This window comes from Vicia villosa, linkage group LG3, assembly GCF_029867415.1.
Source record: "Vicia villosa cultivar HV-30 ecotype Madison, WI linkage group LG3, Vvil1.0, whole genome shotgun sequence".
Lineage (NCBI taxonomy): Eukaryota > Viridiplantae > Streptophyta > Magnoliopsida > Fabales > Fabaceae > Vicia > Vicia villosa.
This window is the reverse complement of record NC_081182.1, coordinates 202,709,521-202,724,501: the sequence shown is the minus strand read 5'-3', so window position 1 is coordinate 202,724,501 and position 14,981 is coordinate 202,709,521. Positions and strand designations below refer to the sequence as shown.

Below are 14,981 nucleotides of genomic sequence, written 5' to 3'. Positions count from 1 at the left end.
ATTTTAATCTGTCAAATATATGTAGATGATATTATTTTTGGAACATCTAATGCTACACTTGGAAAGGAGTTTGCTAAGTCTATGCAGGCTGAGTTTGAAATGAGCATGATGGGAGAACTCAAGTATTTCCTTGGAATACAAATAAATCAAACATCAGAAGGAACATATGTTCACCAAACCAAGTATGTGAAGGAACTTCTGAAGAAGTTTAATCTTCTGGACTGCAAAGAAGCCAAAACTCCTATGCATCCAACATGCATCCTAGGTAAGGATGAGGTAAGTAAGAAGGTAGATCAGAAGTTATACAGAGGTATGATTGGATCTCTTCTATATCTGACTGCTTCTAGACCTGACATTCTGTTCAGTGTTTGTTTGTGTGCTAGATTCCAATCAGATCCTAGAGAATCTCATTTAACTGCTGTTAAGAGAATTCTAAGGTATCTGAAAGGTACTACTAATGTTGGTTTAGTTTACAGAAAATCTAAAGAATACAACTTAGTAGGATTCTGCGATGCTGATTATGCTGGAGACAGAATTGAAAGAAAAAGTACTTCAGGAAGTTGCCAATTTCTTGGAAGTCACTTAATCTCCTGGTACAGCAAGAAGCAAGCAACCATTGCTCTATCAACAACAGAAGCAGAATATGTTGCTGCTGCTGGTTGTAGTACACAGATGCTCTGGATGAAGAGTCAGTTGGAAGATTATCAGATATTTGAGAGTAACATTCCTATATTCTGTGATAATACTTCTGCTATATGTTTATCTAAGAATCCTATTCTTCATTCAAAAGCTAAACATATTGAGATTAAACATCATTTCATAAGGGACTATGTTCAGAAGGGTGTTATATCTTTAAACTTTGTTGATACAGACCATCAATGGGCTGATATCTTTACAAAACCCCTGGCTGAAGATAGGTTTAAGTTCATTCTGAAGAACATCAGTATGGATTTATGCCCAGAATGAGAAGATGAGAAGTTCTCATGTATGAGTATCTTCTGAAATGAATGTGGAACATTTTTATTGTCAGAAGTTCTGATTGAATTCTTTTAGAAATTATGATTCGGTTATTACTAACGTTTCATTGTCTAAGTTGATTCAGAACCTCTTTTAAAACAATACAGCTGTTACGCTTTGTCTCGGGATGGTAAACCTGTCGTTACTATTCATGGATAAACGCGCGTGCAGTTGAAGGGACGCCGACCATAGGTAACTGTGCTAGTCACCTCATTTGTCTTTATTATCTCTCCTCACGTCACGTAACATTAAATGCTAGTCATCATTCGTTTCACTTTATTTTGTTTTAAATTCTCTTCAAAATGTTTTTTTGGTTTCCTATCTCTTTGTTTTCCTCTTAAAGTTTTTTCTCTCTCTCTCTCTCTCGTTTTTTCATTTCTTCTCTCAAAACCTAGCGTTCATCCTAAGCCTGTTGCAGCTCCATGACTCAAAGGCGACAGATCTCTGTGCATCTCGGGATGGCTCTTCTAATACCGCTCAAGTCAGACTCTTCTTTGATGTTGTTATCAACTTTCATCCAAAGACAGAAGACTTTCTTGAGTTGTAGGAAGATATGCTCAACTTCTATGATTCAGTTTCTTGACTGAATATTTTTTGTAGTTTTCTTTTCCTTGCTGCTTCTGCTTGTTGAGCATAGGAACCTTTTGTAATATCTTTTGATTATCAATGAAAAGTTTCTTTGTGTTTTACATTCCAGTAAATGTTTTCTTTTTGTCGTTTTATACATCTGAATCTTTTTTAAACATTCTTTTTGATGTTATGACAAAAAGGGGGAGAAGATAAATGATAAATGATTTGATTAAATCTATCAGTTGCTGGGTAAAGAGGCTCCCACACATTCACTAACAAGAACTGCAAGTTCTATATGGTTTAAGTGTTTTGCAGGTACACAGAAGAGAAGTGAATCTTCAGAAGCAAACACTAGAAGCAAAACCATAAGAAGCGTTATTCTGTAAAAAGAATAAGCTCTTGGAAACTGAAGCAAGCTGAGGGCTGTCAAGCTTCAGGAATCAGTAGCACGATCAGAAGCACTGATAATAGAATTTGAATATCATTGTCTATCCTGTTCTGACAAAATTCTATTTGCTCTGATACATATAATGTTATGGCTCTGATACATTATTTGCTCTGATATATTATTTCAGCCTATATGGCTCTGATACATATAATGTGCTCAAACATACATTTTATGTTCTAACTCGTTCATGCTGACTTTTGTCGTTTAGTTTTTGTTCTGTAACATTTCAGGATGTAGAGATGCTCTGATGATGCTCTGGTACATTCAACAATGTTCTGATACAAATCTAGCATGAAGTGATGATTGGTAGACATTCAAAGTTCTGAAGCTATCCGAGGGAAGCAGAAATCAGAAGATGTGAATGTTCTAAAAGATCCAGAAAACTCAAGTTCTGAAGCTGTCCTGAATGGAAGCAGAAATCAGAAGCTGTGAATGTTCTGAAGATCAAAGAAATTCAAGTTCTGAAGCTGTCCTGAATGGAAGCAGAAGTCAGAAGCTGTGAATGTTCTGAAGATCAAAGAAATTCAAGTTCTGAAGCTGTCCACGATGGAAGCAGGAATCAGAAGCTGTGAGTGTTCTAAGGATCTAAAGAAATTCAAGTTCTGAAGCTGTCCAATGGAAGCAGAAGTCAGAAGCTATGAATTCTCTGAAGGCAGAAGCTTATATGATCGTCTCTACCGAAATAATCAGGGAAGTCTTTTATCAAAGTTCTTCGAGTATTTATTTCAGGGGGAGATTATTTATCTCAGGGGGAGATTGTTAATCTCAGGGGGAGACATATTCATATGCTTATGCTATAGCTGTGTAATTTGTCTTTTGCCGTCTACTCTTTCTGATCGCAAATTCATATCATTTATATATGTTTTTGTCATCATCAAAAAGGGGGAGATTGTTAGAACAAGATTTGTTCTTATCAATTATCTTAGTTTTGATGATAACAATAATATGAATTTTGCTTAAGATAATATGGTACTCTAATCCAATGCAATTTCCCTTTCAGGAAATATATAAAGAGTACGCATAATTCAGCGCTCAGAAGTTGTGTCTCAAATGGTTCAGCATGCAACATCAGAACATGGTCTGGCAAGACATCAGAAGATGGTCGAAGCAGAATCAGAACATGGGTCTATGGAAGCATCAGAAGAACATGAGATCAGAAGCACTGAAGATCAGAAGATGGTATCACGCAACAGAAGCACTTCAAGATCAGAAGATCAGAAGATGCTATGCACCAAGCTGTTTGACTCTGATGATATTCAAACGTCGTATTCACAAACATCAGATCAGAAGGAAGTACACGTGGCAGACTACGCTGACTGACAAAAGGAACGTTAAAGCTACTAAAGGCTACGTCAGTAGACACAGCGTGAACAAGGCTCGAGGTAGTTGACAAAAGCGTATAACATTAAATGCAAAGCTGTACGGAACACGCAAAGCATTAAATGCATTCAACGGTCATCTTCTCAACGCCTATAAATATGAAGTTCTGATGAGAAGCAAGGTTAACGATTTTGCACCAATACAATTCAAATTAACTTGCTGAAACTCTGTTCAAATCAAAACTCAGAATCTTCATCTTCATCAAAGCTCACTACATTGCTGTTGTAATATTTTAGTGAGATTAAGCTTAAACTGTAAGAGAAATATCACAGTTGTGATTATCGCTTTTAAGAAGCATTTGTAAACTCTTGAATTGATTACATTAAGTTGTAAGGAACTAGAGTGATCGTGTGATCTGTATACTCTAGGAAGTCTTGGCAGTTGGCTGAGCAGAGAAGTCTTAGGAGTGAACTAAGCCTAGAGTGATCGTGTTGATCAGTAGACTCTAGAAAAGTCTTAGGAGTGAACTAAGCAGTGTTCCTGGAGTGATCAAGTTGTGATCTGTATACTCTGGAAGACTTAGTCGTGGACTAAGTGGAAAACCATTGTAATCCGTGCGATTAGTGGATTAAATCCTCAGGTTGAGGTAAATCATCTCTGCGGGGGTGGACTGGAGTAGCTTCGTTAACAGCGAACCAGGATAAAAATAATTGTGCAATTTATTTTTATCGTCCAAGATTTAAAGTCACACTTATTCAATCCCCCCCTTTCTAAGTGTTTTTCTATCCTTCAGCCCACAGTGTCCTAAACCGAAGAAGAATCAAGCTGGAGGAAAAGTTTTTTCCTTGTCTGGGACAGAGACTACTCCAGAGGATAGACTAATTAAAGGTACGTGTTTCATTCATGGCACACCTTTAGTTGCAATTATAGATACTGGAGCAACTCATTCTTTTATTTCCTTGGATTGCGCTAAAAGGTTGAATTTAGAAATATCTGAAATAAATGGAAGCATGGCTATTGACACTCCTGCGTCGGGTTCAATAACTACTTCATCTGCTTGTTTGAATTGTCCTGTTGATGTTTTTGGTAGAGAATTTGGAATGGACTTAGTGTGTCTTCCATTGAAACAACTCGATGTCATCCTGGGAATGAACTGGTTGGAATTCAACCATGTTCATATTAACTACTTTACGAAGACGGTAATCTTTCTCGAAGCTGTTAATGCTGATGATCTAGACATGACGGCTAGACAAGTGAAAGAAGCCATTAAGGACGGTGCGGCAGTGTTCATGTTGTTCGCAATGATGGACCTGAAAGATAAGGTAGTGCGTACTGAATTACCAGTAGTATGTGAATTTCCGGAAGTTTTCCCTGAAGATGTGAATGACTTACCACCGGAAAGAGAAGTAGAGTTTACTATTGAATTGATTCCGGGAACTAGTCCAGTGTCGATGGCACCATATCGTATGTCACCATCAGAGTTGGCCGAATTGAAGAAACAATTAGAGGAGTTGCTTGAGAAGAAATTCATTCGTCCGAGTGTCTCTCCGTGGGGTGCACCGGTATTGTTGGTAAAGAAGAAAGAGGGTTCTATGAGGCTATGTGTAGATTACCGACAATTAAACAAGGTTACTATCAAGAATCGGTATCCATTGCCGAGGATTGATGACTTGATGGATCAGCTGGTTGGAGCTTGCGTATTTAGTAAAATTGATCTGAGGTCTGGATATCACCAAATTCGAGTGAAGGAAGATGACATTCAGAAGACGGCGTTTAGAACAAGGTATGGGCATTACGAATATTCGGTGATGCCATTTGGAGTTACGAATGCACCTGGTGTTTTTATGGAGTATATGAATAGGATTTTCCATCCTTATCTTGATAAATTTGTGGTAGTATTTATAGACGATATTTTGATATACTCCAAGAACGAAGAAGAGCATGCGGAGCATCTCAGAACTGTGTTAGACTTATTGAAGGAGAAGAAACTTTTCGCAAAATTGTCAAAGTGTGAATTTTGGTTGAATGAGGTTAGTTTTCTTGGACATGTGATTTCTAAGAATGGTATTGCTGTTGATCCTACAAAGATAGAAGCTGTATCTCAGTGGGAAGCTCCGAAATCAGTGTCGGAAATTCTTAGTTTTCTTGGTCTTGCAGGTTACTACAGAAAGTTTATAGAAGGCTTTTCAAAATTAGCGTTGCCGTTAACTAAATTGACCAGGAAGGGTCAGACCTTTATTTGGGATGCAAAATACGAAGAGGGATTCCAAGAGTTGAAGAAGAGACTGATGAGTGCTCCTATCTTAATTTTGCCGAATCCGGCAGAATCCTTTGTTGTTTATTGCGATGCCTCGCTAATGGGTTTAGGTGGTGTACTGATGCAGAATCAACAAGTGGTCGCATATGCTTCGAGACAACTCAAAGTGCATGAAAGGAACTATTCGACTCATGATTTAGAGCTGGCAGCTATGGTTTTTGTCTTGAAGTTGTGGCGACATTATTTGTACGGTTCGAGGGTCGAGGTGTTCAGTGACCACAAGAGTCTGAAGTATCTCTTTGACCAGAAAGAGCTGAATATGAGATAGAGGAGGTGGTTAGAATTCTTGAAGGACTATGACTTTGGTTTGAATTACCATCCTGGTAAGGCAAACGTAGTCGCTGATGCATTGAGCAGGAAAACTTTGCATATGTCTATGCTAATGGTTAGAGAATTGGATTTAATTGAACAATTTCGAGATTTGAGTTTGTTATGCGAAGGTACTACTACTAGTATTAAATTGGGTATGCTGAAGCTGACCAGTGGTATTCTTGAAGAGATCAGAGAGGGTCAGAAAGCTGATGTTGAGTTAATCGATAAGTTGACTTTGATTAATCAAGGTAAAGGAGGTGAATTCAGAGTTGACGAGAATGGTATATTGAGGTTTGGAGACAGAGTTTGTGTTCCTGATCTTGCTGAACTCCGGAAGAGTATTCTAGAAGAATGACACCGTAGTGGATTAAGTATTCACCATGGTGCTACCAAGATGTATCATGATTTGAAAAAGCTGTATCATGGATTACAACACGTGTACTAACCAAAATCGCAAAAGTCTTTAAGCGACCACAGCGCGGCCGATATTTAAAGCCTTGGTTCTAACTAGTATCAAACTCAGAATACTATCTAAACTATTCAAACTTTGTGATTAAATGAACTAGTATAAAACCCGCGCGCATTGCGCGGTTGCCATGATTATTCAATATCATACATTTATATAGACATGGTTATGAATATAATAATAAAATTAATTAATTAATTAATTGATTTAATTATTAATTAAAATTTGATATTATACATTTAGTCAATCAATGTACATTTCTAAATTATTAGGTTTTGATATTATATTTACTTTGATTTTATAACATTAATCTATACTCCTAACTACTTTTAATTTTCTTATATTTTTCATAAATTTAAATTATTCATTAATTTCATTCATTTTATTATTATTACAATAAAATATTTTAAAAAGATATTTTTTATTGTCATTAATTCAAATCAACGATTTTATAAGATGTAATGATAGTTGTAATCAAATTTATTATAATAATTTTAAAATTCTAATATTTAATTGAAAAAATGAGACCTTGAATAAGTAATATTTTTTTTGTTACAATATCAGGTTCATGGTTAAAATATATGATAAAATATATTGTAGGTTCATTTTCTTAAAATGAAATATTATATAATATCCTTAAATTTTTAGAACAATAGTGCTCAATAACTATTCTCTTCATCTTTAAACAATTTCAAAGTTGAATAATCAAATTAAAAATTTTAACATTTAAATTTATAAAATAATAGTGTTGTAGAATTATATTTTACGAAAAAAAGGTGATGCATAATCAATAAGTAAGAAAAAATACAACTAATCGTTAAGTAACGTCAATTAAGTAAAATATTCTATCTTTTAAATTATTCTAAGGTTGTTATTCGTAGAAAGTGATAAAATTTAAAATTGAAAGACCGATAAATTTATGTGCATCTTTATTACTACAATAATAAACAACATATATCAAAATAAATATGAGTACAAAAATAGTACCATTCTAGAATTGTGAAGAAAGAGGGGAGAAATTAAACCAAAAAATCAATAAAAATCAATAAAAAATAACTCAAAGTATCTTTTACATAAGCATATGTATTACAATTTATAAAATTTAGATTCTCTAAATGAATGCAAGAAATGTATATTTCAATATTCGTTTTAAGATTGTTATTGTTAGGAGCTTGCGCCGATTAGTCCCTCTTTCAAATTGCCAAACCTGCTGAATAATAATTAGAAATTATATTAAATAAATATGAATATGAGTATGAAATGAATTTGAATATGATCGGAGTAATATTTATGAAATATGATCAAAATGATAAAATAAAATTTATTCGAAAAAATATGGACATGAAATAAATTTGAATAGATGTAAAGATAGATGAAACCTTCCAAAAGCTTTTGGGTTAGATAAAGAATCCGTGTAGAATAGTTCACTCATTCATTCCATACTTTGTCAAGTTATTTATCAAATTCTAAAATATACACGTGAGAGAGAAAGTGAGAGGAGTTTATCTATTTAAGGAAGAAAGGGTGAAAGATTTATCAGTTTTTGAATAATAAAACATTATTATGAATGGCCGTTTCATGAAACTCCTCATTTTCTAAACATTAATTTTTACAATAATTATTAAGATAATATAATTATAAGATCTGTAACTGATTTTTGTTTCAAAAATAAATTGTAAATAAAATTTAATGTTATGATGATAACATTAAACACTAATAATAATATTTTTATGAATAATTGATATAGTAAAAGTAATATTATATTTAAAAAAAAATTATAATCAACATTGAAATATTTTTGATAAAGAATACTAAAATTTTGCAATAATAGAAAAAGAGTATTTAAATAAATTTATGTTTTGACATTACGCAATAAATGAGCTATTTTCTTTTTTTTTTTGAATTCTTAAAGAGTGACACAACCATTATATAATCAAAACTGTAAAATTGCACAAAGTCTAAACAATGCATCATATCTCATACAATACTTGTACTTCTCAAAACGAAATACAGCTCTATTATAATAATGGTAAAATGTAACTGATTTTTCAAATTGATATTAAGAGTCATAGTTAATTGTTGTTATAAAAAGAATAAATAGATATTAAATTATAATAATTGAAACAATTGTTGGAAAATTAAATTCATTAGGTCTAAAATATGTTATTCTATTTAACAAAAAAAAAAGATATTCTAAAATATTTTAAAATATTTTACTTAATTGACGTTACTTAATGTTAAGTTGTATTTTATCTTATTTATTGATTATGTACCACTTTTTTCGTAAAATATATTCAAGTTATATTTTTATATTTTATAAAGCTTGAAATATAGGATAAATTTTTAGATTTTTTTATATTTGGAAGATTTTTTTAATAAATGATTTTTTATAGTGGTAATTGAATATTCTTAATATTATTATTATTATTATTATCATTATAGTGGTAATTGATTATATTATATTCTATAATAAAGTTAAGACCATAAAATAATTTATATATATATATATATATATATATATATATATATATATATATATATAGATATATATAATTCTATAATTTTAAATTAAGAAATTTAAGATTTAAAAAATTTTAACCATTACTTTATTATTTTTCCAATCATTTGATTATTATTTATTTATTTATTATAATAAAATTAGGGGTATTAAATTGGATAAATATAATGATATGGTGTGAAGAATAAAAAGTGATGAAAATTTAAAATTTTAATAGGTTTTTAATATGATGCCACATTGGATAAGATTTCTAATATCATGCCACATTGGATTTAGGGTTAGGGTTGTGTCAAAGGTTGTCATCATTACAACCTTGAATTTATATTAAGTAGATTAATCATAACCAGTTAAATAGCCTCGTAAATAACTTTCAATTAACAATAAACAATAGAATACAAAACAATACCAGGCTTGAAGAAAACAGAGAGGCCAAAATCAATAGCTTTAAGCGGAGAATTCTCCTTCTTATTAGCAAAAAGAAAATTCTCCGGCTTAAGATCCCTATGCACAACCCCATTCGCATGACACATCCTCACAACTTCCGCAATAGTCCTCGCAACATTCGCCGCAGCGCGTTCACTATAATGCCCCCTCGCAACAATCCTATCAAACAACTCACCCCCTTCACACAACTCCATAACAAGATGAACATTCTCATCATCCTCATAAGTCGCCTTCAGCTTCACAATATTCGGATGCTCCGGCAACGTCGCCATGATCGCCGCCTCCCGCCGAACATCCTCCACATCCACCGCCGTCCTCAACTTCCTCTTCGAAATCGACTTGCAAGCCAACTCCTGCTTCGTCTCTTTGTCCGTACATAGATACGTTATACCGAATTCACCGCGACCGAGCTCACGGCCTAGTATATATTTATCTCCGATTCGGTTTCGCGGATTTGAATCCTTTAGAACACGAATCGTTGCTGATGAGTTTAACGATTCGTCGGAGTATGGGTTCGGTTTGGTTTTTCTTCCTTTTTTACCCCGGTTCGGGTCGGTTGATTTCCGGTCTGAACCGACTACGTCTGACTTTAAACACGCGTTGCAGTTCCCCATGCTTAGAATTAAAACATGAAATCGGAGAATTCTGGTAGTTTGCCGGCGATGAGATTCTCCGGTGACGAAAAAAAAAAGTCTAATATGTGAAGTAGTTGCTTTTCTTGTGCAGAGAAGCTTTTATTTGACTAGGATTTTATTTGACTATAACAACAACCACCTTTTTGATGAGTCAAAAAACAAACACAACCACTGTTATTCTACCAAAATAAAAACACCTTTTATATTATATTTATTTATTTATTATTCTAGATGATAAAGAAAAAGGAAAAATATAGTATATGTAAGTACTGACGTCACAAAGATTTTTATTTATCTTTTATTGATATTGGAGAGTTTGTGTGAATCTTAATGTATGTAGAAAGCGTTGTTCCCATCGGGATGGTACACCGTTAAGGAAAACAATTGAAGCCATTTAGTGCACTAGCAAGAGGCAAATATAATAGCGAAGAGGAGGTGACAAGAGGGGAAGGCGGATGTTCATAGCCTTTATCTCTAGAGGTTATCATTTTGTTGTGTTCACTAAAGGGTTCACACATTCAAAGATTCCGTCCAAGGGAACTGTGAAGAGGAAGATTGTAGAATTGTTGGCAGTAAATAGGAAGGAAAGCTGTCAACAGGAGAGAAACTCGAATGGTCCATCCTAAGGTTCAAAGACAATGAAAAAGTAGGGGGCATCCCCAATGAATTATTTCCTGTAGGGACAACGTCCACCATGACCAACTTTGATGTTTCAAGGATATGAAGGAAGCTTGTGCCATAGTATGTACACCAAACTTTTCACCAAGTTAGGCTTGAAGAAGAAATATTTTCACCCTACATGAACACTGATCTGCAAGGCTTCAAATTACCAAGTTATGCTTATGTTTATGCTACATTGGGAGGAGTAGAATTCCAATAAGCATTGACTTCTTTGAGCTAACAAATCAAATTTGTATGCATGCGGACACAAGCAAATGTAAGGTACATTCATCAATAGTGCTGTATAAAAGCTGAAAAAAGTATGCATTCTTACTTCTTTATTAATATCATACAGTAAATGTGAAAGTGGAGAAAATCAAATTACCATTTCTATACAACATCATTCTTCTGAAGAACATTCATCTACACTGCCGTTTAGACAAAGGGTAATTGTCTCCATTAAATCTTTCATCATTAATATTGTTTTCTTGTTGAGGATCGGCACTTGTGAATAAGACATTCTCCATTGTGTTGTTTTCTTGTCTATACACATGAATTCCAGACCATTTTACAATTGTCATTCTTCTAACTCCATGAACACCTTCGGCCATCAAATGCTCATCTTGACAATCTTCGCATGAAATTTGCACATGATTCCAACCACTTTCAAACCATGTTTCTCTACGGCGAATAAGATTTCTTAGATCAAACATCCACACATGTTCTTTTACAATTGACCGACTACAACATTGTGATAGTATTGTTTTATGGCCGTTGATGATTAAACAGACGTTAACTAGAAAATGATAAGGCAGTTTTTCCATCACTCCGAAAACAACACACACACAAATACTAGGGAATCTCTCACGAGCGTAAAAGGAAACGGATCTTTCACTGCTGCGATGATCAAACCATTCTGGTATACTTGATCCTGGAAGCATTACACTTTTTTCTCCAGCTTCATGAAATGCCTGGTCATTCATAAAATAGTCAAAATTTGATAGTTAGCATAAGCAAATTCATCGCTGTAATTTGTGATGTATTTTTGAAGATTAAAAACATATTTAACCCTTACTTGGCTTAATAGTACACTTTGTGACTGAGATGTCAATGATGTGCAATTCACTGCATCGATATCCATCAAATTTGGTGGAATTACTGAGATTTCTTGAAGTTGATTGCAGTTTGTTAACAGAAGAGTGTTCAAGTTGATACATTCTTTAATGCATGGTGGAAGGACAGTGAAGTTACTGTAAGATAGGTCCAAGTGTACAACGTTGGCGAAACCACGGAGACAGATAAAAAGATGTTCATTTGTTAAATTGCAAGAGCTCAAATACAGACGAATCTTGTTCCGAGACACGGTGAATTTCACCGGTCCATTATAATCTTCACATTCAGTAGAAATGCCGAACCCTTTACATGAGTCAGCCTGAATTTCTTGAAGTCTTGGTAGTGTAAAAATGCTACTAGGTAGCTTATCAAGCCTAGTACAATCCATCAGAGTTAAAACTTCAAGTCCTGTCACATTTCCAATAGAAAATGGTAATTCCTCTATGCCAGTTTGCCACAAGTTGACGTGTTGCAAATTTTCGATCTTGCACAATATTTCTGGGAACCTCACAAGTTTCGGACACTCGGAGAAAGAGAGAACTTTAAGAGATGCCAACTCGAATGCCTTAGGGATTGTTTCTAGATTAGTGCATCCTGTGGCTGTCAGCTCCATCAGGTTATCAAGAAATCCAACAGAATCATGAATTTTTGTAACATTTATACAATTATCAAGATACAATGTCCCCAAGTTTGCGATACCAGACATATCAGGTACTTCTGTTATGTATATACAGTCGGTGAAATCAATACTAATCAAACTCTTCATATTCTGTAAGCAAAAAACACCAACAATTAGAAAATACATTGGATACTATTATTCGCAATTTAAGTTCAAAGGGAATATTTCACATAGCACTTATACATACCTTGAATTTGTTGAAAATGAGACAACTAGAAGGCAAACTGACAAAATCGGGTGGCAAACAGCATGAAGGATATCCACTCCAATCCAGAACTCTTAAGCTATCCGGTAGATGTTGGAGGACTTCGGAATATACCGCGTCCTTAATAATTAGTATTCTCAGGCTTTTCATCTCTTTGAAGGCTTTGTCACTCAACTTCTCTACACTTCCTTGCGGTAAGTTGTCCAATATCATGACTTCGATTTTATCATTTTCCTTTCCAAACAAAAATATGTTAACTACTACAACTGTTTTTCCAAGTTTTGACTCGTAAATGTTGTCAGCAAACAAAATTTGGCAATGAGACGTAACTTAAAGGCTTGTTTGTTTCACATATCTTCGTTTAAAAACTAGAAAGTAAATAGAGCAAATAAAATAGTTCTTACCACAGTTTCGTCTAAAACTCGAACAACATCCTCAGGTAGCCATAACCTACTTCGCTTGCAAGGATTCGTGGGTGATTCTTGTTGTACTATATTCATAGCCATGTCTATTATATGATCATGCACCATCAAACTTCCACTGGGAGTGATTGATATAAGGGATCTATTCTTAAGTCTGTCAATAGACTTAATACCATTTTTTGTAAAGAAACCACATGCAGATAGTACTTTTTTGACATATGAAAAAGGCTCTCCAGCAAAGAAACATGCAATATCGGTGAAAATTCTCTTCTCGAGTTCATTCAAACTATTATAACTCACTTCAAGTATACTCTGAGTTTCTTCATTGCAGACTTTTTCATATCTGCCTAATGAAATCTCCCATTCATCCGGTGATTTTTCTAATAAATCAGAACCGATAATCTTTAAGACCAACGGAAGACCGCGGGAATAGCTGATTGCGCGGTCCCATTCTACATCAGGATTAGGTCTTTTTGATGCAATTGAACTTAAAAATACAAGAGCTTCCTGATAATTAAATACAGGTACATCATATATATTTCCAACTCCATGAGCAGCTAGCATATCTTTACGCCTAGTAGTTATGATAATCCTACTTCCACAACCAAACCAACTAGGTGTTCCTGCTAAATTCTTCAATTGATCCAATTTGTCAACGTCATCAAGTATCAAAAGAATCCTTTTATTTTGCAACTTTCTGATCAGGATTGAAATTCCTTCATTCTCATTATGCAGCTTGATACTCTCGCCAACCGTATCATAAAGAATCACCTGTTGTAGATATGCCAATCCATATTTGGTTGAATTTCCTCTAACATCAGGGAGGAAGCAAAGACCCTCAAATTGTTGGCCAATTGAGTCGTACACCGCTCTTGCCAAAGTAGTTTTTCCTATTCCACCAACCCCGCATATTCCTATCATGATAACAGTTGCATCAAGCATTTGTAAGCGGAATAGTATATTAGATACGCGCATCTCAAGTCCAACTGCATGATCATCAACATGTGAAAGGTTTTGTTTTGATGTGTTGTGCACCGTGTCAACGATCCTTTTGATAAACTCATATTCATATTCATATCTGTCAAAGTACAGAATGTTATGAATACTCAAAACTAAACTCATATAGGGATTCATTTGTTGTTAAGAAAAAAAAGAGAAGATACATACCCGTCTCTAAAAGTCCATCCTGCCAGATTAGAAGCATCACGCAAAGCGAACCTCCAACTCCGCACTTCCTCCTTCATTTTCTCCTCATGCATGGCCAACTGCTGTCCATAATTCCCGGTATGGTTTCGAACCTCTGATGGATCCACTTTGTAAAACACCGGAATCACCACTAGTCCATTGTCTCTATAACATGCAATGATTTTGACGAGTTCTTGAAGGCACCATTTCGAGGATGCATAGGTTTCTGAGAAAACAACAATGGCTATTCTAGAGTGTTGAATTGCTTTAAAAATGGTGGGTGAAATTTGTTGTCCTCTCTTAATGACTTCGTCGTCCATGAAAGTTTTGATTCCTTTCTGGTTTAGAGCTTGGTAGAGATTTCCGGTGAAACCGTAGCGAGTATCTTCTCCTCTGAAACTGAGGAAAACATCGTAAGTATGAATTCCGTTGGAAGAAGTAAAAGCGTCTGGTTGTTGCTCCATTGAAGTATAAACTTTGCAAGAGAGTTAGTTGGTGATATTTAAAAATGTTTAAGAGTTGAGCGTTGTTGAGTATAATAGCCATTGAAGTTTCGAAGAAGTTTCAAGGAAGGAGTTGTGATTTTTCTTCAGCAGTACTGACTTTGCATAGTTAAAAATACGGTAGTGCTGCTGATTATATAGTTGGTCTTGCATTTTAGTGTCTCCAC

At 34.5% G+C, this 14,981-nt stretch overlaps 1 protein-coding gene and 1 pseudogene across 1 annotated transcript; both read right to left on the bottom strand.

The window, feature by feature from the left end:
- Nucleotides 1-9,137: 9,137 nt before the first annotated feature.
- LOC131593319 (calcium-dependent protein kinase 10-like) lies at nucleotides 9,138-10,216 on the bottom strand. Its single transcript, XM_058865784.1, has one exon. The coding sequence runs from the start codon at nucleotides 10,024-10,026 to the stop codon at nucleotides 9,343-9,345; it is 684 nt and encodes a 227-aa protein (XP_058721767.1). The 5' UTR covers nucleotides 10,027-10,216; the 3' UTR covers nucleotides 9,138-9,342.
- Nucleotides 10,217-10,977: 761 nt separating this feature from the next.
- LOC131593321 (disease resistance protein RUN1-like) lies at nucleotides 10,978-14,778 on the bottom strand (annotated as a pseudogene).
- Nucleotides 14,779-14,981: the final 203 nt, after the last annotated feature.

Coding starts and splice junctions, on each gene's coding strand:
- LOC131593319 (XM_058865784.1), bottom strand. CDS start 10,026: ATGGGGAACTGCAACGCGTGTTTAAAGTCAGACGTAGTCGGTTCAGAC.